This window comes from Balaenoptera musculus, chromosome 1 (assembly GCF_009873245.2).
Source record: "Balaenoptera musculus isolate JJ_BM4_2016_0621 chromosome 1, mBalMus1.pri.v3, whole genome shotgun sequence".
NCBI classification, from domain to species: Eukaryota; Metazoa; Chordata; class Mammalia; order Artiodactyla; family Balaenopteridae; genus Balaenoptera; species Balaenoptera musculus.
Genome location: NC_045785.1, coordinates 158,982,634 through 159,006,946, shown reverse-complemented (window position 1 = coordinate 159,006,946; position 24,313 = coordinate 158,982,634). Strand labels below are relative to the sequence as shown.

General features: G+C 51.8%; 1 protein-coding gene across 1 annotated transcript in view; it reads right to left on the bottom strand.

Moving 5' to 3' along the window:
- Positions 1-24,313, bottom strand: part of KIF26B (kinesin family member 26B) — a 482,699-nt gene that overhangs the window by 3,063 nt on the left and 455,323 nt on the right. Inside the window, exons 11-14 of the mRNA XM_036823698.1 lie at positions 19,081-19,243; positions 14,672-18,083; positions 2,066-2,268; positions 1,452-1,602 (exon numbers count right to left, since the gene is read on the bottom strand). Of these exons, the coding sequence (XP_036679593.1) occupies positions 1,452-1,602; positions 2,066-2,268; positions 14,672-18,083; positions 19,081-19,243 (3,929 nt within the window). The remainder of the gene's footprint in view (positions 1-1,451; positions 1,603-2,065; positions 2,269-14,671; positions 18,084-19,080; positions 19,244-24,313) is intronic.

The window sequence follows — 24,313 nt, the reverse complement described above, 5'->3', positions numbered from 1 at the left end:
TTGTCTGCCCTATCACAGCCTTAGATGGAAATACCCTGGAGAGCAGGAGTTCATGTCTCTGTCCAGATTTCTAACAAGGGACCTACCTTGCTGCATCATGCAAGCAGGTGCTGAGGAAATGTCTCCTGTTGAGGATGGCTATTTTGTTAACTCTGGGATAATACGAACACTAATTACTACCAGACATTGCTCCTTCATCATGGGCAGGCAGCGTAACCAGCACTCGACTGATAGTAACTCGTTCACTCTCACAACAACCTTATGAGGTAGGCACCATTATGTGCCTACCATCTGACAGTTAAGGAAATCAAGGCTCAGAGAAGTTAAGTGTCTTACCCAAGGTCTCACAGCCAGCCTCCAAAGTGGGTCTGCAGGACGGCGGTTGTCACCACAAATGGTACAACTCAACAAGGTAAGATGCATCACAGACTGGTCCCAGTGCCCTGTCCTCCCTTTAGGTTCTTTTGATCATGAGGTACTCAGGGGAGATGTTATTACCTCAGTGCTATGGAAAGGAAGCCGCCTGAAGACATACTGTGAAAGTGGCAGGGCACAGCTAGAAGACCGGCAAATTCTGTCCTTTCTTCTTTGCCCAGGATCGTTTCACCCAGTGTTTCTTAAACCTAAGCCCCAGACTCTGCCTGTCATGCTCCCGGCACTGGGGAGAGGGTGATGTGACCTCCAGGGGACAGTCGTGAAGAGAGGGAGGCACAGGGAGGCTGAGGGCCTGGAGGGGAGAGCTGGTGAGTGCCGGCCAGGAAAGGAGGGAGAGGAATTTTAGTGGAAGTAATGTACTTTATTTCAGAGACTAAGTCGTCTAGCATTGGGCCCCATATCAGTGAAACAGTTGGGACCAGATGTGAGCTTTATTTTGTGGTAAATGGAATGGTTAGAAACAAATAAATAAGAAAATTGAATCCATCTTTCAAAGAGAGCAGAATTGTTCTGAATTGTTATTAGATGGTTACTGTCATCCTGGGCTGTCTATTAAATGGAAATAACACTGTGAATGTTATTCTTTTCACTCAAAAATGTTTTTCTTGCTTTCTGGGTTCTTTTTGAGGCTTTTCTAGGATTGCACATTCTACCCTATTAAGCACTCTATAAATTCTTGTCTCTTTCAGGCTAGATATGCAATGTGATTTTTGTGGCCGGGGAGCAGATTGGTAATATAGCCTTCATGTCTGGGTGATCGTCCACCACATGTAGGGGGAAAAAAAATCTCATTTTCAGGTGCTTTGGACTGAGACACATAAGAAATAATCGTGCAAGAGCAATACTCACTGCCCTGCTGCCGCCCACACCCCTCCCACCTGCCCCCCCACCTGCGCTCAGGGAGGCCGTCTCCAGCCAGTGGGCATGGAAGGCCCTCGGGTTCAGACAGCGTCTGTGTCCCTCTCAGCCTGGCCTGTTTAACTGGTGAACCCAGGAGTCGCAGTGACGGGCCTTACATTCGCTGAGCCACTTGTTGGGATCCAGCATCAGATACTGTTTCGTCGTCTCCAGCTCCTTCATCAGCCACTCGTACTTGGCTCGGACCTCGGCAATTCTCTGCTGGCGATGCTCCAGAATTTTCAGCTTTGCGTTGAAGCACATGACCTCCTAGTACACAGATGGGAAGGAGATGGGGGTGGAGGGGGGAGGAGAAAGGACCTTCAGCTCCAATCCAGCCCAGGCAACCTCTTCTGGAAAGGAATACTTGTGCTTATGGTCAGTGCAAAAGGAGCAGGTCACTGGGAAGTTTGGGAGGGAGCTGGGGGCTCAGCTCAGACAGCCCCCTCACGGGGTAGGGCTATCACTGGCACATCTCAAATTTAGAAGGCGGCGGGCGCTCCAAGCTGGAGCCAGGAGAGCCTGGAAGACCACCAGCTCCCCCGGCCTTTGAGCCTTCAGAGGTCTCCGGGCGGAGAAGCAGGCTGCTCTCCCGAGCGGGGCGCACGGGCCCGCCTCCCGCCGGAAGCCGCTGGCAGTCTCGGTGGACTGCGCCCTCCTCTCGGGCGCGGCCGCGGCGTCAGCCCGGGGACCTGCTGGGGGACCGCCACCGCGTGGGGAGGGGGAGGCGCACCTTGCTGCTGCCCCCTCGTCGCCGCTGCAGCCGCTCCACGTCGTCGATTTCATAGACTTTGATCTCAAAAGGTTCCCCGAGGCCCCTCTGGGTGCTGCGCAAGGGGCCGTCCACCCAACGGACCCCTGCGCTGTTGGCCGGTTTTCTCACAGGGGAGGGGGTGTCAAGGGACAGCGCCGGGATGAGCCTCCGTCTCTGGGAACCTAGGCAGGGGATTAAGCCTAAAGTTAATCGTTTTGAATTTCTATCTTTTAAATGTATTTTTTTTCATTGTTTAATTATATGCATTCAATATTTTTTTAACATCTTTATTGGAGTATAATTGCTTTACAATGGTGTGTTAGTTTCTCCTTTAAAACAAAGTGAATCAGCTATACAAATACATATATCCCCATATCTCCTCCCTCTTGCGTCTCCCTCCCACCCTCCCTATCCCACCCCTCTAGGTGGTCACAAAGCACCAACCTGATCTCCCTGTGCTATGCGGCTGCTTCCCACTAGCTATCTATTTTACATTTGGTAGGGAAGGGTAAGCTGTGACAAAGTGAGAGAGTGGCATGGACATATTAAATGTATTTTTGATGCAAGGGGTGGCGGCGTGACAGCCCTGTCGGAGCCTGTGGCAGAGCTGTGTTTGAACCCCCCCAACCTCCCACCACCCGCCTCAGCATCCACTTCCTTACCTGGCACTTGCATTTACCTCCACAAGCTCAGATGTCCCCCCTCACCTGTCGAGCCACCTGTGGTCTCCCCCTTGAAACACACGGGCTGGAGGACACTAGAACTGAGAGTCACCCTGGCCACACCCTCAGCATGGACAAGGGTTACCGTGAAATTAGAGATGTTCCATTAGTGAGAAAAGATCCTAGTGTTTGGTATTGTGGTAGGAGGAGTTTATTTGCTTCTAACAACAACACTGGAATAAGCACTGATTATGCCAGGCCCTACTTATCATGCCTTACACACTGTGACAGAGACTGCTAGCTGCCCCCCCAATACCTGCCCTCCTCTTCTTCCTCTGAAGAAGACCCCGAGTTGGAGCAGGGAACACGGCCACCCAGGTGTACCCTGTGTGGTACATGTGACTTAAGCTCCACCAGTGCAATAGAAGCAGAAGTACCCTGTGTAACAGCTAGAAAGTGTCCTGAAAGGTTGAGGTCTGCTCTCCTCGTCCTCTCGCCTTTGTCCCGGATGGAATATGGGCCTGCTGGCCGGTCCATGACATGAAGATCATAAACAACAGAAAAACAAGAGAAGGAACCTGGATTCCTGACACCCTGGAGACCTTCACAGTGGTACATGTGTTACAACTGAACCTACATTGACATGTCATTATCCATATGGATACCCAGGGTCCATAGTTTACACTGGGGTTCACTCTTGGTGTTTACATCCTGTGGTTTGGACAAATGTGCAGTGATATGTATCCACCATGATACGATCACACAGAGTATTTTCACTGCCCTTAAAACCCCCTACACAGACTTTTACATGAGAAATTAATCTCTATATTGTTATTGGGGTTTTCTGTCACAGACAAGCCTAGTATCTAATTTAATTCTCACAGAAGCAGAAACTAAGGAACAAAAGACTTCAGTAACTTGCCCAAAGTCTCAGTATTCCCTTGTTTAAAAAATCCATTGCCCACATTCTCCACCAAAATAAAAAATAAAAATATCAGATAATAAACGATTTCCCCAAAGGATGGGTTATGATTAAACATCACAGAACTTGGCACCTAGTAGGTGCTCACTGAACATGAATATCCTTTTGATTGTTTTTCTTCATAATCTGTTTGAGGAGATGAAAAACACACAGAAATCATAGAGACTGTATGGTTAGGCCATTTAAGATGGCTGTGCTCTTGTTCTCTATAAATCCCCTGCTTGACCAGTCCCTGCTTCACTCATATGACTACCCAATCCTCTTAATTACAGGGCTTAATCAGTCCCTGATAACCAATGAGCCCACCTGACATCAATTCCCCCTATAAGTGGTAGCTTCCTTCTCCCCCAAGTAGTGAAGACTATTGCCATATCTTGTCTGCTGCACATGGTGGGGTGTCGCTCCAGGACCCTTTGCATCAGATCCCTCTGACCAGTAAACCACTGATGTCTCTGTTGCTGCCTCTGGGCTCTTCCTTCGGTCTCGAGGCTGGGTAACTGCAAGGCTTGTGGGCCTGCAGGGTGTAGCCCAAGAACTGGTGAGCATAGCTGGGAGACCGAGGAAACTCCTGTGAGTGCTGAGATGTTGGGAAAAAAGGACGGGAGTGGAAAGTGGCAGGGGTAATCCCAAGGAGGCTGTCCACTAACATGGTAGGGCCCAAAGTTTGCAGGGATAACCCCGCAGTGGGGCCCCGTGGCAGCTGTCCACTGTGAGAGATGTCTTTCTGTTCCATTATATAAATGCTCTCTTCGTAACCTCCGGATCTCCTTCCAGTTTAAAAGTAGCAGCCCCGTGCTTGTGGCTCATCTGACTGCCCAAGGATGGCTGGTGAATACAGACAAAATGCAAGGACCTGGATTACCTACCAAGGGTGTTATCTGGTCGGGTAAGACAAGCATACCCCCGACCTACCATGCCTAAACGATTACAGGCCCAGGCTTTAGGGATATTAACTCAGGAACTGGCTTGTGAATTGGATGTGGCCAGTTACCCAGAAGGGTTTCGTTGGGGCCCATGGCAACGGCAAACTAATAAGAGCGCCCTTGGGCCTCTGGTCCCAGCTCTGGCAGGAGGCAGAGCAATGAAACAGTGTGGTGGCAGCAACAGCTATCTGCCGTCTACAGTGCGTTACAACAGGTGGAAGACGTTACAGAAGGCCTACCCGAGGCACCCAGCAATGCAAACAACCCCTATCTGGCGTCTAGGACAGCTGAGCATGACATATGGGACCCCCATGGACATTGACAGTGACCAAGGGCCATGCAGCTCAGGAATGGGCCGATAAACATGACATACACTGGCATTTCCTCCTGCCTTACAACCCCGCTGCTGCCAGGCTAATGGAAAGGATGACTGGGCTACTTAAACAACAACTGAGATGGGAACTCGCTCTCTCAACATGTGGGCCAGGGGACTAACTCCAGCCCTAGGAGCTATAACTGAACATCCCAGGAGCAATCGTCCCAGTGCCGACGCCATGTTAACCCAGTGGAAACTAGTCAACACAACCTGAGTTCAACAGTTGCCCACCAAATGACCGTTGCCAACTACTGGTCAGGACAACAACTCACTTTGGCCCCGGCCACAGGACCTACCCCCAGGGGAACACGTTATAAAATGGCCCTGAGACTGGCAGGTAAATCCCTGGTGGTTTGGGTTTGCTACCTCGTGGGGAATAGGATTAGAAAGGGACCTACAGGTTTTACCTGTCTTCTACCTGCACTCCCCCCCTCCCCCGACTACTAAGGGAATTAATCCAGGGCCCCTACTGGAGAAAGGCACCATTCTATCACATCGCCTCTCCAGTATTCAGCACCGGCTGTGAGGACTGGGGGTGGACAGGCAATATGGTACTGCAGGCCAGGATGAAAAGCACAGGCAGGGGTGGTGATATCTCAGGATGCTGACACTGCTTGTATTTTGCCTAATGATCACGATCTTCCCTGTAATCCGTCTGTTAAACATCTTACATTTCATCCCTAGTCTGAGCGGAGGTAATCTGTCTGTGGACTGGGTGACAACGATGGCCTCACTACAAAATGAATTTGATTGCTGGGTCTACAGCGAGACGCCGTTGTCGTCCTCCTGTGAACTTCTATGAAAAATCGACCGGATAAGCACCTGGCTCCAAAGATTGCCCGCCTCTTGGGCTCTTGATACTCTTTCGCTGCTGGTGTCTGTACTGCATTTGTGGTATTTGGTTGCAGGGCACCTCTGCACACCTGACGCCAGGGATATCACAGAAGAGGGGTGGACCAAGATCGTAAGGGTGGTGCAGGGTATGTACGGTAGACTGTATGGTGAAACCATTTAAGACAGCTATTCTCTTGCTCTCTGTACATCCGCTGCTTGCCCGGTCCCTGCTTCACTCACGTGACTATTCAATCCTCTTTATCAGAGGGCTTACTCAGTCCTGATGAGCCCACCTGACGTCAATTCCCTCTATAAATGGTAGCCTCCTTCTCCCCTGAGTAGTGGAGACTCCTTCCGTGTCCTGCCTGCCGAACAAGCTGGGGTGTGGCTCCAGGACCCTTTGGGTAAGATCCCCTGTCCAAACACCATTGATGTCTCTGTCGCTGTCTCTGGGCTCTTCCTTCGGTCTCGAGGCTGGACAACTACAAGGCTTGCAGGCCTGCGGGGTGCAGCCCAGCAGATAACATGAGATTTGTGCCCTTAGAGGCAGGTCTCTAGAGGATTATAAAAGCAATCAGCATAGGACTGGCAGGGCCGGGGGCACCACGGCACCAAGCACCACATTTTCTGGTAACTGGTGGCATGAGTGAGTGAAGCCAGGCCCTGGCTTCTGAGGACGGGGCCTAATCTTTTCACCCACATCTGAAGTGGATCTAGCCTCGTGCTTCGGGCAACTACCATGTTTGTTCCCCTGGCTCTGGCCCCTCTCCTGCTGGGAGGCTGCAGGCCTGGCCCCCTGGGAGGGAAGCCTGGGCCTGTAGGTGGCAGTGCTCCCTCAAACAGCTGCATCTGCTGAAGCACACCCACCTGGCAGCTCCCCTCTCTAGTAAGGGGCATCTAGGAAGCTTGCTTTCTCCTGGAAGGAGGATGGTTGGGAAACGTGACACCACCCCAACCGGTTTATCTTGACGCTGAAGGGAGCCCGATCTAATTTAACTCAGGATTGATATGTGGTCCCTCCTGAGTCCGAGGAAAGAAGGCGGAGTCTGCCTGAAGCCGTGGCTACCTGCACTTAGAGTCTGGGCTGATTCTGCTTTTAAATAGAGTGGACTCCATCCAGTCAGATTTCAGCGAGAGTGAAGGAGAGCAAGAGAGCTTGCACGCCACGATACAGCAGCAGTCAGATGGGGCTGCTGCAGAACACGTAGGGAGGCCGAGGAACGCCGAGAATGCAAAGGATGCACAGTCTGGTGGTTTCTCTGGAGGACCTGGGAGACGGGCTGTATCACTAGTGGGCTACTGTTGGGGGAAGCACTGGTCCTTACAGCACCATCCCCGTGGTGCTCAGGGAACCCCGGAGGAGTTAGTGGCCTCTCTGCCCCGCTCTCCCTCCATCCTCCTCCCCCTAATTCCAGTGGGTTCTGCCTGTCGAGTGCTGGGTCACCATGGCCTGCGTGGCCTGATGACCCTTCCAGAAAGAAAGACAGTGTACTTTTCTCCAACTTTGAGAGATCCACTGACTGCTAAAGAAAGCTTAAAGTACCACAAGCTCAGAGAGAAAAAGAGCCAGAACTCTTCGGTATAGAATCAGGGGGCCAAGGCACAGGACGACCTTCTCACCACCCTAGGGAGCTAGGAATGTGAAAAGCCACTACCTGCAGCTCCAGGTGCTGGTGGTGATCGGGTAGCGCGGGACTGTTCAGAGTACGGGTGGGTGGGCTTTCCTTCAGGAGACGACGAGGGACTCTAAGTACATATTGATAGTTAATCTTCTCTACAAAGCATACTCTGTCCTATAGGCTCCTTGATTTCATATCAAATCTCACTTTTTTGGGCCCAGATCTTTATCTCATGCATGCTTGCACGCACGAGCACATGCGCGTGTGTGCGCACACACTCACACACACTGACTTAGAAAACTAGGAAGTGTCAACCACTGAAGCAAAGTAAATCTCTGTCTCCTTGACAATGGAAATAAGCCAGCTGATAGTTTTGGGTTTTTTAAATCGGTCTGATCAAGCTAGCTGACTCTGAGCAAGCGGCTCTGCCTTTGTGGGCTCAGCTCCAGCCCCCGTCAGATGGGGCTGCTGCAGGACATGCAGGGAGGCCGAGGAACGCTGAGCATCAGTGGGAGGATGTCCAGCTCTCGGAGGCAGGGAGAGTCTGAGCATCTTTCAGGTGGAGACCGGGCCTGGCCACCAGGCAGCCCGAGTTCCTCAGGCTGCAAACACTCGTGATGGGGCTCCCAGGAAGCCCTCTCCCCTCCGTTGGATAACGTGTACTCAGCCCCTAGGAAGGGTGACTGGTCCTCCCCCTCACCTCCCCTGACGCCGAGGACAAGTCAGGGAGCAACAGCCCCTCTAAAAGCGAGGTCAGTCACGTATGGGCATCTCAGTCGTTTAATCCACTGCGTGCACGTGTTCAGACATTTCTGGGATGACTCTTCTAAGGATCTGTTTATGTGAGAAATAGGGGAGGAACTGAGGAGGGTCATGGGATTGGTGGTGTATCAGTTACCTATCACCGTGTAACAAACTAGCCTAAACCCAGCAGCTACATTCCTGTGAGGCAGGGAGCTGGGAGCAGCTTATTTAACTGGGCGGTTCTGGCTCAGGGTCTCTCGTGAGCTGCAGTCAAGCTGTCAGATGGCGCTGCCATCATCTGAAGGCTTGACTAGGGCTGCAGCATCCACTTCTAAGGTCACTCATGTGGCTGTTGGCCGGAGTTTCAGTTGATTGCCCGGTGGGCCTCTCCACAGGGCTACTTATGGCATAGCAGCTGGTTTACCCAGAACGGGAAAGAGCAGCTACCGTGTCTTTCACAGCCTAATCTTGAAAGCGACATACCATCACTCACTTCCACCTTATTCTATTGCACACAGAGACCAACGCTAGTATAGTATGGGAGGGGACAAAGCAATGGTGAATACCAGGAGGCAGGGACCATTGGGGGCTACCTAGGAGTCTGGTTACCACAGATGGGATGTGATCAGATGGGAACGTATCAGGAATAAGGGTCACTCTCTATCTCCTTCCAAACCACTCCAGGACATCCTATGAGATCACCCCGATTGGGGAAAGAAAAGTAAAGAAGCCTGAATGGAGAATGACATTCCACTGGGCTATCGTAGCTTAATAGAAATACCCTGAAGGCAATCTAATTCCCACTGCCTTCTTTCCATGCTTTTTTGCAATCTTCTCAACTTCCTCACCACGTCAATCAATCCCTGCCAGGGTGGGAAGTGAGTGCCCAGTGTCGGGTAAGTTGCAGTCTGGGGGTTTCTCCTGCATGTAGTGAACGGCTATCTTGCATTTTCTGAGCGTTCTGAATTTGGTCACTGGTAAATCAATTCCATGAATGAACTGATATCGTCCAGGTCTTGCACCCACCACTGAAGAGCCGCCCCTCCCCTCTCGTCTCCTCCAGAGGTACACTGGGAGCCTTACTTGGGGTGTGATGGGGAAAGCCGAGGGCAGGGGCAGGGGAATGTGGTCACACCAGAGGAGATGGAGTTTAATGCTGTGAAGGAAGTTTCAGAGGGAGAGATGGCACCCTCACACTGCTGGAAAGGGCACAGGAAACAACGGTGCCCAAATGCCACGTCATCACCACGAGAGAACTGACCACAGGGCCTTTGTCTGGGTCCCCACAGAAATATGATTTCTTGGATTTTCAGCATGCTCCACCCTCTCCACCTCTCAAGCAGATGCTTCCAGCTTTCTGCTGAGCCTAGTTCCTGTCAACAACCACTTCCTTCAAGGTTGCTGGAAGGTCAGGGAAGTGTCCGCTGTAGAAGCTGTGGGGAAGCGCCTTAGTCGGGCAACAGCGGTGCGGGGCCCCGTCAGATGCAGCTGTCTGGTTTGGGATCACACGTCCTGATGCCACTGGGTCAGGATTCCTTTTTCTTCTCTATCACTCCCTGCTCATCAGCTCAGCACTCAGTCTGGACATGGAGACGTCAAGTGTGTAAAAAAAAAAAAGCACTTAAGCTGATAAATGCCAATAGCTTTGCTGCATGAAATGGCCCCGATTTGACCTGAGCCCACCCCCTCCCCTCCCCATCCAGGCTTGGCTGCCACCTGCGTGCAGCAGGAGGGGCCCCCGGCCTGTCACACCCCACTCTATCCTCCGCAGCACTGATGGCCCCAGTGAGGAGTCTGATGTTGGGCCTTCCATTTTTACCATCACTGAGTGCAGATAAAAATGTCCACATTCGACATATATACACCACTACGTATAAAATGGATAACTAATGAGAACCTACTGTATAGCACAGGGAACTCTACTCAAAGCTCTGTGATGACCTAAGTGGGTAGGAAATCTAAAAAAGAGGGGACATATGTATACGTATAGCTGATTCACTTTACTGTACAGCAGAAACTAACACAACACTATAAAGCAACTCTACTCCAAAAAAAATTTTTTTTAAGAGGTGTCCACACGGAGTCTGAAGATGCTGCTTCTTAGGTCAAATGTCAGGAAACATGGGCATTCTGAGCGCCGAGGACTCACAACGCTCCTCAGGGAACACACTGATGTCCATCCCCAGTGCCCGCCCCTGAGAACCTGCCCTCATCAGCTTTCCCTCCGTCACCCTCCGTCTTCATTCCGACTCAGGGTACAGGCACTAGAAAGACACTGAGTCAAAAAGCAGAAAGCACGAACGCCGGGAGGACCCACAGGCATCCGCGGTGAGGAGGGGGAGGGGAAAGATCAGCGTGTGTGGATTTACTGGCCAGCACGAGCCAGCTCCGCGGCCTCCCAGGTGAATGAGGATGGGGCTGCACGGGCTGCTGGAGAGCTTGAATTGAAGAGTGAACCCTTCCCAGGCTGGACAGGAGATGGGGAGGGGCCCATCCGCAGAGCCCAGGCCCCTCACACGCTTGCTGTAGGCCTCTCAGCCCCATACCTGCCTCCACCCACTCTCCACTCTAAGGGGCTTCCTCGGTGTCCTAGGGAGCCAATTACTTTTCTAGTAGTTCCCAACTTATAGTCAAAAAGGCTATCTCATTTGGAACCCTTTCTCATCTGTTTCTAGGTAGAGTCTCTTAGAAACACTCTAGAAATCTTACAGCTGCCAAGAAGCTGCTTGCCTTATCCCCGTTTTCATTAAGCCAGGAACCACTGTGTTTCCTGAATTCATTAAAACAAAATAAGATTGCACCTGAGAACCGAACGAACCGAGGGGTACGGACAGAGTGAACCATGGTGCTCTAGGCCCTTTGGAGGAGTAACTGGTCACAGATTTTGGTGCAGTGGATCTGCTAACTGAACCCGGCAACCCCTCGGTCAGTAATGTTTACTTGGCACCCAGAGAAGGGAAGGCACAGTGTTTGGTGCTTAGAGTGGGAAAGAAAATAGAGGATAGGCTTAATGTTTAAAACACGGGTCACCAGCAGGGCGAGATACGAGAAGTACATAGAAAAGAACTCAGCTAACTTGCAGGACCACACTGTCAGCCAGCCAACCAACAAATGCCATCAATCAATGGTGTCCAACTGATTCATGGTAACCTGTACCAGCCCAGCACTGGGGACCCAACAGGCTGAGTCAAGTGCCGAACAGGCCTCTCAGGAGCTCATGTCCAGGCAGATCAAGCCCTGGGTGCATCTCAGAACCGACACACTCCCTGGCTGGCTTCTCTCCTGGGCTTTCTGGATGCTGTGTCACACCACACCCGGGCCTGCTACAGTGGAAATGAACTTCACTCAGACCAAGGTGCTGATCTAATTTTCATATTTCCCCAGCCAGCCTGAGAGACAAGGAAAAAAAAAAAGAGAGAAGCCAAGGGGGTAACACACCAGGTTTGGGGTGAAGTGTCGGAACATGAGGAAGAAGAGAGAGAGTGTCCGGGAGAGCCCACATGATACGTGATACCAAAGAGCTATCACTGAAAGGATGGGGCCTCGGGGGGCCAAGCTGATGTAACCATGCCATAAACTGCCCATCACCGATTTCCATCCTCTTAGCAACTGAATGCCCTCTGGGCAGGGTGGACATTCGCTCCCCACCCGATCTGGCTGTCTTCACTCTACTTCATGGCTAATGGCTACATGTACACATTCGTGTACCTACCACGGGGGAGCTGGCAAGGAACGGTGGAGGGATTGATGAAAATCCATCTACAGAAAGCAGCCCACAGCTTCTGTCACCTTATGACACTCTCAGCCAAGAACCTATGATGACTCCCCATTGCCAACTGCAATAATTCTTGTCACAGTTGCCAGATGTTCAAGGAATAACTTGATCTGGGCTTACATCTTCTGTCCGTTATTACATCCATTAAGAATATCCCCCTTGGGGCTTCCCGGGTGGCGCAGTGGTTGAGAATCTGCCTGCTAATGCAGGGGACACGGGTTCGAGCCCTGGTCTGGGAGGATCCCACATGCCGTGGAGCAGCTAGGCCCGTGAGCCACAACTTACTGAGCCTGCGCGTCTGGAGCCTGTGCTCCGCAACAAGAGAGGCCACGACAGTGAGAGGCCCGTGCACCGCGATGAAGAGTGGCCCCCACTTGCCGCAACTAGAGGAATCCCTCGCACAGAAACGAAGACCCAACACAGCCATAAATAAATAAACCCCCAAAAAAAAGTTAAAAAAAAAAAAAAGAAGAATATCCCCCTTGTTGAGTTAATCCCACTCTTTATCCATAAACCATGCTCTTACTGCCTCAAGCTCGTGCTCCCATCACTGCCTCAGCCTACTATGCCCTTTACCCGCTTTGTCCCAGCATCCTTTAAGGCCTGGCTCAATCCCAATGTTTCCCTGTAGCCTTCTTCAGTGTTCTGGGCCCTCTTTGTCTAAATACTTCCTACCCTTAGCTCTCACGACCTCACTCAGCACTTGGCAAGGCACCTTGGTTCATGGTTCACTGTTCCCTGTTCCACACTCTTCATCCTTGCTCGCCAATGAGATTACACACTTCTCACAGTGGCCTTGTCTTCTACGCTGCCTGCTCCTCCCCAACCACACTTGCAACTTCCATATCACCAAGCTCTAACTGCACAGAAGAGGCCTGATCAATATTTAACAACTTAAAAATAAATCCCATTGACTACGGATCATCTTATGGAAAGGAAGTCATATTACCACCAATATTCTTTATATTATTTGCACCAACTTCTACAACATGAGCATCAGAGCAGACCATGGTGGTTTTCTACCAACCCCTTCATTTTACTTTGACGTGAGAATACTGAAGCCCAGAGAGTATAGTTATTCCCTAAAGGTCACACAGCCCAAGACCCCAAGTCTCCTGCTTTCTAGATCAATCATCCCACTGCACCAGGTCGAATTCTGCACACTCTCCGCCGACATGGATCTCCAGGAATGGGACTGGAGAAGTGAACCATCGTGATGTTTGGTTGTTTCCACTGTTACCTGTACTACAAAGCACTCAGAAAACTCAAGGTTCTCTTCCTGGCAGTATATTTCTAGTTCATTTTCACTAAGGAAATAACCAAAGCATTAAAGCAACCTCCACTAACAGATAACTGCCTGTCTCCTCTGCAGTTCCAAATGTCTCTAGTGATTGTAAAATCAGGCCATTGAGCTAGGAATTTCCTTTGAGGAGTTTTATGGCTTCTCTTAAAGAAGTTGTTTTTGATTTATGCTGATCATGTCTGACAGCCAGCATTTTTCTTAATAATAATCATAAATAAGCGAGACAAGGTCACCCAGCCTGCAAGGAGCATATCTCCACTGCCACATCCATCATGGAGCCTGGGATCTACGGCAGCTGCTCACGGCAGTCCGATGCCCTCCACACTCTCTATTAAATCCCATCTCTGGCACCCAGCCTGGTGCTTTGATTTTACACAAACAGCCTAACCTAACAAGGGACCCTCGAGAACAGCATTTACAAAAGGAGGTAGCAGCAAGCAAGGACACGTGTAGAGCCTGTGGTCCACTCTCCAAGTGGTTATTTTAGTTTTTCTTCCTCTTTACTCCAGTGTAACAGCCAAACCAAACAATACAAGTCAAAAAAAGAGTAAAGCTATTGTAAGAATAAATTGGATTGGTAGATTCAAGATGCTAAATTAGAGTATGTGAAAGCACTCTGTGACACTCAAACTCATGTGAGCACATAGCAAACGTCACACGATAATCTGGACTTTGAAGACCAAGACTGGGTAGATTGTAATAATAAGGTTTAACAACCAGTTACTGGGAAGGCCAGTTTTGTTTTTTTGTTTTTGTCAAAGGCTCTGGCTTAGGTAAACTTCTTTGCTATCTTTAGTAACTGCTATCAATACATTTGAATGCCCTTGACCCTGAAAATAGGACCCAACAGCTGTCATGTTATACTGAATGGATTTCTGTTCTCCACTTGTCTTATACGGGGGGTTCTGCTCCCAGGTCTGCTGCTGAGACTCAGGGCTGAGGGTCTGAAGTAGAGCACCGTCAAAATAGATCAAAGCCTGACGCATACACGGCCTGGGAAATAAAGACATCGAAATTCTGACAGCCGCGATGACTCCTGAACATGCTGGGAGGCTAACCTCCTCATCGTATTTCACGATCTGTGATGGGGTGGGTGAATGGGGCGATCTACATCATAACATCTAGAATTACAGCATGACTGCATGGGTCCCTTGAGGTTGGTTTCTTTGATTTGAGGCAAACAAATGGTTTATGATGTGCATTGACCACAGCCCCTACATTTGGACCGGAACATTCCAGAGTCTGCACTTGCCTGTGGTGTGACAGTGAAGCCCTCCATGGCTCTGCCCCCAGCAGATGACAGGCGGTTGGGGACAGGGTCGCCCATCCCCGAGTCCTGGGGCCCGCCCTCCACCCGTCGAGCCTACCTGAGTTGGCGCGCTTCTTCGGGGCTTTGAGGCTGCGGCAGCGCCCGCCCACGGAGCTGCTGTTCTCGCTCATGGAGTCCTGGGCGGACGACGCGCTGCCGGTGGCCTCGCTGTCGCGCATCATGCTCTCGTAGCCGCTGCTGCCGCCGCTGTGGTAGAAGAGCGCCGTCTTGCCCATGGCGGGCGGCAGCTCCCCGCTCAGCACGCTGCTGTTGTCGCTGCCGTGGCCGCTGCTGCAGCGGTGGGGCCTGCGCGGCGGCGTGATCTTGCTGTAGGGCGAGGGCAGCGGGACGGCGGGTGGCGGGCGCTCGTCGGCGGGGGCCGCGCGCTCCTCCGTCTCGGGCCCCGCGCGCCCCGGCGGCCCCCGGGGGCCCGCGCCGCCCTGCAGCAGCTCCGAGATGCGCCCGTTCACCGCCCGCAGCGGCAGCTTGGACGCCAGGCCCGAGCCCCGGCTCCGGCTCAGCGATTGGGTGGACCAGGACATGTGCTTCCCGCCGGGGGGCGGGCCGGAGCTCTGGCCCACCGCCTGCGGCAGGGACTTGGTGGAGAAGCTCAGGGTCTTGGTGGTGGAGGTGGACAGGCTGCGGGCCTTGGGGCTGGCCAGGAGCAGCTTGCTCACGGCGGAGATCTTGGACTGGCTGGCCTTGGGCGAGGCCCCGGCCGACTGCGCGGGGCCCGGGTTGGTGGGCGAGGCCCCGGCGCTGCGGCCCGGGCTCCTCCCCGTGCGGGGCATGGTGCTGTCCTTCCCCGCGTGCAGCCTGGAGCTCACGGAGGACAGGCTCTCGGCCCTCTCCAGCGAGAGGCATTCGTAGTGGCTGACTGTTGTCCTGCCGAGAGAGTTGGTCCTGCTGGCCAGCTGCTCCAGCTTGGCACCGAAGAGCTTGCTGCTGCTGCCGGCATCCTTCATCTTGCCGCTGGGCTCGTCCGGGAAGCTGGCCGAGAAGGGCGCCGGTTGGTTCAAGGGGCTGCTGGAACTGCTGCTGCAGGCGCTGTGCTGGGGGCTGGCCCGGTTCTTCTGGTCCAAGCTGGACTTTCGGACAGGGGGCAGCGGGGGAGTCCCTTTGGGCCGAGCCAGGACACAGTGCTTGGGTGACGCCAACTTCCTCTCCAGGGTGGCCTTGGAGGGCTGGGTGCTGGAAGCCGGGCCGATGCCGTTGGTCTCGGCAGGGCAGTGAGAGAAGAGGCTGTCCACTTCCTCCTGCCTGCTGGCTTTCTGAAAAGCCCTGGGAAGGCTGCTCGACTTCAGGCTTTTGTTGAGATGCACAGGGCTCTGGGCAGCCACACTGGGCAGGGCCATCTCACAGCCATCCACAACCCTCCTGAAGTTGTCGGCCACGGGGGAGGCAGATACCTCACCGCCGCTGCTGCTCAGCCCGTCACTGGGGCTCGCCTTCCTGTCCTGGTCTGCTCTGGCCTCAGGCTTTGGGGGGCCTGTGGCAGTCTCGTGCCTAATCCCTGCTTCGGGGGGACAGGCATTCTCTTTTTTTACCTCCTCTTCTCGTTTCAGCCAGGGGTCCTCAAATTTCATCTCTTTCTTTGCACCACTTTCCTTGCTCTCCTGAGACCGGGCTGCTTTGGGGACTGAGCTGACGGTGGCAAGGGACGCCTCGGGCTCTTGGACGTTCCGGGGGCTCACGGCGATGCAGGGGTAAACCGTAATGTTGGTCTTCATGGGGATGTACCCTTCGCAGTTGCTCAGGCTGGCTGTATTAGAGATGGTGACCATGGCTTTGCCCAGCGTGGATATCTTGCAGCCTTTGATGGGGGTTGCTTTGTTGAAGGAGTCGTCCCCCATTTCCGACAAGATGAGCAAATTGTCGGGGCCCGCCTTGGGCTTCTCTCGGCACACCACAGCGGTGTTCTGGATGCCACTGACGAACTCCGAGGTCGGAGGATCTGCCATCGCCTCCCCGTGCCCGAAACACGTCTGGGCTATGAAACTGTGGCAGGGCGGCTCGCTGTCACTGCCTGTGCTCATCTCACTCAGCCAGGAGCTGATGGAGGAACGCCTGCTCCCTGCCTCCCGGGCCTTCTCCTCCAGGTTCAGTTTCGGGAGGGGCAAGAACTGCGTGATGCTGACCTCGGAGACAGGAGCCACGTTTGAGTAGCACTCCAGGTCCTCGCTGACGCTGCCGATGATGCTGACGGGCCTGGAGCCCGAGGCCAAGGCCTGCACCGAGCAGTCACTGTTGAAGCTGATGATGCTGGTGGGGCGGCCGCCGCCCAGGACCCCGCTGATGGTCAGCTCCTCCACCAGCGTGAACACCAGCTCGTCCTCACCGTTCAGCTCCAGGGGCTGCTGCACTGTCACCATCGTGGTGCTCAGTATCTCCTTCTTGGCATCTGGAGAAGTTGCTGCCTGATGTTCGGCGTCCACAGCGGTTTCTGGGAACCCTTCACTCCCAGTAGACATGGATTTCTTCAAAACCTGGGGGCTCATTCCAACCGGGGGGGTACGTACCTTGGGCTGCAGCAGGGACGCACTAGATACCATGCCCGCATCCTTGCTGAAGGTGGGCAGGGGGGCAGGAGAAGGCGGGACACCCTTCTGGGTGTAGACTTTGCACCTCTGGGAAGGAGAGCTGGCCGGCTTGTACTCTGAGGTCTTGGACAGGCTGGCGATGCCCAGCCTGGGGGAACCCATAGGCCTGGGCTTGCCTTCTACAAAGCCACAGGAGTTCAGGCTTTCCCGGCTGCTCTGGAGGCTGGGGCTCTGCACGAGCTGGGAAGAACCGTGCTGGCTGCTGCTGCCTGGGATGCTTCTGGGGGAGGCAGGGGTGGGGCTGTTGGTGAGCCATGCAGCAGGGACAGGGGAGTGACTCCCCTGCACCTCGGAGCCCGGGGGCTCACTGCCTTCTCCGGCTGTCAGCTGGCCATCTGACCCATCATCTTCCTCATCAGACTCACAGAGTGGGCTTGCCCCAGCTGCTTGGCTTAGCGGGACACTCTTGCTTGCCTGCTCTGCCCCAAACTGGGCCGGCAGCTCTTCGAAAGGGAACGTGCTGGGCTCCTCGCTGCCGTCAATGCAATCTAGCCTCTCCTGCAGCTCGGCGAACGTGTTGCACTTCAGGCAGTCCCTTTCCGACTTGCTGGCCGTGGCCTCTCCGGCCTCCGTGGGCCGGCTGTCACCCCTGGCCGCCTTCTGCAGGGCCGGCACGATAGGGACAAAATCTGGAGGCCCCTCGTTGTCGGTGAGCTCCTTGTCAGAGAGGGCCGTGCCGCTTGGCCCAACGTAGATGACCGTGTCGCAGGACTGCTCGCTGCTGGAGGAGTAGTCGGGGTCGCTGGACAGGTGAGGGATCGCGAAGTCCGACTCCACGGCGGCCCTGGCGTGGAAGGGTCTCAGCTGGGTGGGCCTGCGCATTCTGCCTTCCTCACAGGAGCTCTCTCCCCCGGAGGAGCTCGATGTGTACTGTGAGTGAGAGGGGAACCGTCAGTGTGGGCCGCCCTTCCAAGACAGCCCTCCCGGGGACCCTGACTTCGTGGGGCAACTGCTGGAGGCCACTGGCTCCAGACCCCGGTGGGCCTCCCTGCTTCTGGGCTGTTACCCGGGGTGTGCCCGGCCAGGCACCCAAGCTGTGCGCGTCGTGGCCTCATGCTGGAAGGATGAGCCCTGTGAGGCGCACTGGGGAAGCAGAGGCGGCTCGTGAAACGGGGTGACCCGCCCAGGTCCCATCTGACTGCCTAAGGACTGAGGGGTCACCAGTTCGCACACCCAAACCATTTGTGACAACTTGTGCCACGGAACACTGGAAACATGTGTTTTTGACCAAAAACAAAAGAAAGATACAAAAAGGAGGGGGAAAGCCCCCCACAAATCACCAGCTGGCTATGGACCAGAGTGACCACAATCATGATTATTTTCTCAAATGTTCTTGTCACACCACCACTGTCCTGGCTTTGCCTCGGCCTGAGAAAACGAGCCCAGTGGTTTCTAGCAGACTCAGCATCAACCAGAAACCATTGAATTAACATGACAACACCCAGCAGCCCGAAAATGCCTCCTGGAAATGCAGGGGAAGTAGGGCCACCTGAGCAAGGAGGGGTCAGTCAGTTGAAGGACCAAGGTAGGCAAGAGATAAACTATGAATAGTTCCCGTCTCTCTCAAAATTTTCATAGTAGCAATCCATTTAAACTATCTAAAGTGGACCAAGTACTCCCTGTTAGGGGTCCAGGCTGGATGACCGAGGAAAGCACCAGCTGTGCGGGGGGGAAGTGACTTCTGTATCGGCCAGAAAGTGTTCCTGCCCCGAGGTGGGTGCTGAGCCAGGCCAGCGGCAGCCGGCCACGCTCACCATGCCCCTGGTGCTGGGGGATTAGAAATATTGATTTGGCTCTTTCTGACTCAGTTCCAGGGCAGGGCTACGAAAGCTCCTTCAGCCACCTGCACCCCCTGCAAGCTCCTTACCTTCGTTTTCTTTTTCTTCATCCTCAACACTCTCGAGGCAATCTGGATGGTGGACAGAGTTTCGGCGTAGTTCCCGGCGGCGGCCGAGATGTGAGCGATCATGGTAGTGCGGCAGTTCACGTTCCCCAGGGACTCCCGCAGCAGCATGGTGAGCTTGCTTTCTCTGCCAACAAAGTGAATTAAGGCTGCATTAGCGGGCCGTGCTTCACTTTGGCTGTCAGGGTAGGGCTTCAGGCCCCTACATGGCTTGTTGTGGGCAGTGGGGGTTTTATTCCCCATTTTTTAAATGGCATACTAATTAACATCATCTTCTACATGAGGCTATTTGTAGTTGACAGCTGAGCAAGTGCTTCCAAGCCCAAGGATGGAATTCATGCAAAACACCTCCCCTGGCATCACCGTCCTGGCTGTGATGGGGTATTCCTGTGTCTGCGTGTGTGCATATGACATTGCACATAATGAGACCTGGGAATAGAAATGAGAGGAAGGGATGGAGAGAGAACAGCTCTGTGATCGGTGATTCGGCGTGCTAGCTGCACACCCGGCCCTTCTTTGCAAGTTTCTGCACCAGGCAATCCTCACAACAAAGAGCACTTCCCCAGCCATGAACTTGTATTGAAGATCTATGGGTTTATAATACATGCAAGGTTTCTTTTGCCAAGGAGTTGCACCCACTTTATTGCCATTGTCTCTTAACTCCTATCTGCACATGGTAGTGATGAGGGAAAATGTATTCATATTCCTGATTATTACTGGGGACACACAGACATAGGCCCGAGCACTCACTCAATCAGCAACAGAAAGCAGAACTTTCTAGAAGGGACTCCTCTGGGGACTTTGCAGGTGCTGCGTGGGGCCAGTGCCCTGAGGGGTGATAATGAGGCCCAGGAGTTTACAGATGGTGTTTCTAGGCTCTTTAAAAAGTGGTCTGGGGCTTCCCTGGTGGCGCAGTGGTTGAGAATCTGCCTGCCAATGCAGGGGACACGGGTTCGAGCCCTGGTCTGGGAAGATCCCACATGCCGCGGAGCAGCTGGGCCCGTGAGCCACAATTACTGAGCCTGCGCGTCTGGAGCCTATGCTCCGCAACAAGAGAGGCCACGACAGTGAGAGGCCCGCACACCGCAATGAAGAGTGGCCCCCACTTGCCTCAACTAGAGAAAGCCCTCGCACAGAAATGAAGACCCAACACAGCCATAAATAAATAAATAAATAAATAAATAAATAAATAAACCCAAAGTTAAAAAAAAAAAAAAAGTGGTCTGGAGGAATGGCTCATGTTTTTCCATTCCTATACTTGTCCCAACATTCTTCCTGCCTTGCTTTTAAGAGGCTTCTGCTTACGTCATCATCTTACCTGCTGCCAAATGTCACTTCATCTCTGGAGACTCCCCTGATCCCAAAGGCTGAGGGAGACTCTTTGCTTCCCACGCCCTGTGTTGAGTTTATTTTGCCAGATGAGAGGGGTTTGTCCTCACGCCTGTGTCCCCATCAGACTGTTAGCCAGACATCCCCTCCTTTTCCCCCCACCCCTCCAACTCAGCTCTCTGGAGAGAGACTGTCCAGCTCAGGAGACTCAGTGTGACATGCAGGCCGCTGTCAGCAGAGATTAGACCTTGGAGACAGGAAACCACTTCACATGTGACCTGCATCAGGCCTTCAGGGAGGAAAGACTGGTGTGAGAGCAATAGTTTTCTGGGACCAATTAAGGTGTCAGTTCAGGGATACTGGGATCACTATGGCTCAGTGCCAGGGCAATTTAAAAATATATCAGGGTTTCCCTTCGAGCAAAATAATCAGTGATAAAAGTGATGGAAGGAGAGTGCTATGGACTGAATGTTTATGTGTCCTCCAAATTCATATGTTGAAACCTAATGCCCCATGTGATGGTATCTGGAAGTCGGACCTTTGGGAGATGATTAGGTCATGAGGGTGGAGCCCACATGAGTGGAATTAGTGCCCTTATAAAAAAGACCCTGGAGAGTTTCCTTGTCCCTTCTGCCATGTGAGGACACAGTGAGAAGACAGCTGCCTGTGAGCCAGGAAGTGGGCCCTCACCAGACACAAATCTGCTAGCACCTTAATCTTGGATTCCCAGCCTCCAGAACTGTGAGAAATAAATGACTGTTACCTAAGCCCCTCAGTCTATGGTATTCTGTTACAGCAGCCTGAACTGACTTGGACAGAAAGGTAAGTGGGGTGTGGAGGAAGAGACCTCCAGCCCTAGCTCCTGGCTCTAAACATTTAACTTTCTTCAAAATGTCTATCAGTAATATCATGGATACCACCAGAGCTGACGACCAGATGGGGAAGTCAAGTCCCATTCCTGGCACACATTCTCAGCAGAGACACTGCACCTGGATGAGTTTAGGACTTTGTCTTCCATATGGGAAGTGGAAGATAGATTCCATTAGGGTTAAGTTGTGATCATATATGGTTAATTCTTATTATTCATGATAGTTATTTTTGTTAAGTCTCCATGAACACTGAATTAGTGAATGCTGAGCCATGCTCCTAGGGGAAATACATGGTTTTAGGTTCCTGAGACCCTCTGGTCACAATATTTCATCAATGGATCAATACATAATCTTGTTTTATGTGCATATCTATTTAAAGACACCTTAATTTCTATTTCTTATAAATAATGAATTATATATACTTTCTATATAATAAAACACTAGCTGAGACGGGTTGAACATTTCCCTGACCCTGGGTAACATGACCATAAATTTCTTGGGCTTTCAGCCTTATAGTATTGTCCACTATGCTTTTTTAAAAAAACTGGTCATATTGTGAATCCACAAATACAGCCTGTTTCTACAGCTTCATTATGCACTTTAGACGTAACCTGAGTACTTTCCAGAGCAGGCTGATATACATCGGTGAATTTCCTCTTCCTTTTTCTGGATGTGCCATATTGTTGATTCATTAACACCGAACTCACACCAACAGCAAATGAAACTTCTCTAACACATATATTTTCTCTGTAAGGTACATCACAGCCTTCTTGCACTAAAGAACACTAGACAGCACTGCAGCACTACACCTAGGGGCCTACTTTAAACAGTGAGATCACCAAAAAAAGCACAGAAATACTAAAAAATTGTGTCACTAAATAGACTGCAAAAAGGACCCTTGTTTACATGAAGAGAGGTGAAACAAGAAGGCAGGGCTGTTGCCTTGTCCAGTTTCAGCTGGAAACATGTGCATTGGGTGGCTCAAAGTTTTTGCTACTAAGCATGTCTGCAAACTACAGAAAAGTATGGATTTTGAACATAATACACAACATGGAATCTGCAAATGATTCCAAGGACCGACTGTACTATGAAGTTCCTAATGATAAGTTTTGTTCATCAGTTTCACTCTGCTGAAGGCACACCCCACTTATTTCTCCATGTGACCCTGTAAAGTCTTCAGGAAAAGATACCAAAGACAGAATAAACAGATATAGCATTGTTATATCAAACTGTTTGCCCTGTGTATTTCCACATGATTGCCCATTCATGAGTCAGTCATAGGACAATTTTATTTTTTTAAGTCCACATTGTTGGAAGAAGCCAGGGCATGTGTGTTGCTTGGCAACCAGCATTTTAGCTCTCCTTTGGAAAGCCAGTAAAACTGCCAGCAAGACTGTTTCATGTGGGCCTCTCTAGACACTAAAACATAGCTTATGGGACTGAAAGATGGTGGCTATAAAGCTTTGGTTTTTTCCACCTCTTCATGATCCTTTAACTTGGAACAAAGACAATTAAGTTGGGGAGGGAAGGTGAAAGAACAGACAGGGTACTAAAGGCTGAAAACTGTAGGTTTAACTCAGGGTCTTTGGGAGGAAACTAAAAAAGGTTCAAAAGAGTTTCTAGGGCAGTGGTCAGCACAAACTCAGTTTGCACTCTGCATGCAGACTGAGGCTAGAGGAAGAGGAGAGCACAGGTGCAGAGCTGCCGGCCACCGAGCCTCAGGGCCGGGCTGGACAAGGATTTAGAATCGGGGGCCATGTGGGAGAGATGGGTTGGGTGGGAGAGGAAAGCACTGGTGACAGAGCAGAGCTAACTGGGGTCTGGGAAGAGCCATGCCATTCTTTCAGGCAGCCATGTTCTATGCACACATATTCCACCTCCCTCCCACCCCAACTGTACACACCTTTTAAAATGACTTTTGGAAAAATGTCTTACTTTTTAAAATAAGTCAACCTTTTATTAGACATAGCAAGAGGACACCAAAAAATGGCATAATGAGTGAATTTTAATTAATAATATTAATTTTACAAGAGCATGGAAGAGAATGTAGTACGCTAGGACAGGGGCTGACAAACTAAGGCCTGTAGGCCAAATCTGGCCCACTGCCTGTATTTGTAAATAAAGTTTTATTGGGACACAGCCACACCAATTTTTTTAACATATTGTCTCTGGCTGCTTTCATGCTACAACAGCAGAGGTGAGTAGTTGTGACAGAGTCCATATGGCCCCTTAAAGCCACAAATATTTTCTATCTGGTCCCTTACAGAAAAAGCCCACTGACCCGTGCTCTAGAGTAATGACATAAGGTGGTTTCATTTTATACAGAGTGCCAAAGAGTTACCAACCAGAGCACAAAGGTGTGTCTTAATTTCCTTACTATTCAATAATCTTGTTCTGATTTGATAGTTGTCTATGTTGTCTTTCTTTCAGTTCAGATGTTTCACGAAGGGAGAGTTTTTAAAGTCAGCAGCATGGAAACAGGCAGAGGAACCAATGCTGGCTTTAGAAATCACTTGACCATCAGGACACAGCTATCAGCAGCTGCCCCAATCATTTCCTATGTGATGCAGAGCCTGTCCTTCTCAAGGGGGCTGTGAGGTTGGTCACCCTCCTTCAACTTGTTAACTTGTGAATGTCCACAGTAGCTCACTCAAGAAGCATTTGGTGAGTTCCGACCATCAGGAAGCCACCCTGCAGACGCTGAGAATGTGCAGGGCAGAGAGCCTAGAGGACCTCAAGAAGCCCGCTATCCAGTGAGGGAGACACATATGTAAACACACATACCATCCATTAAAGCTAAGGACAGAAGAACAAATCTGAAACAGTACATGGTAAGGAAAGACCCTCAAGGCTGCGGGGTGTCTCCACCATCACTGTTAACTCCCTGACGGCTAGAGAACACCCAGACCTTGATGGTTATAGTGTGGTTCCGTCTCCTTGGCTAGGATTCTCCTACGTGGCAGGCATCCAGGGATGTATGAGCTTGAGGTCCCCAAGAC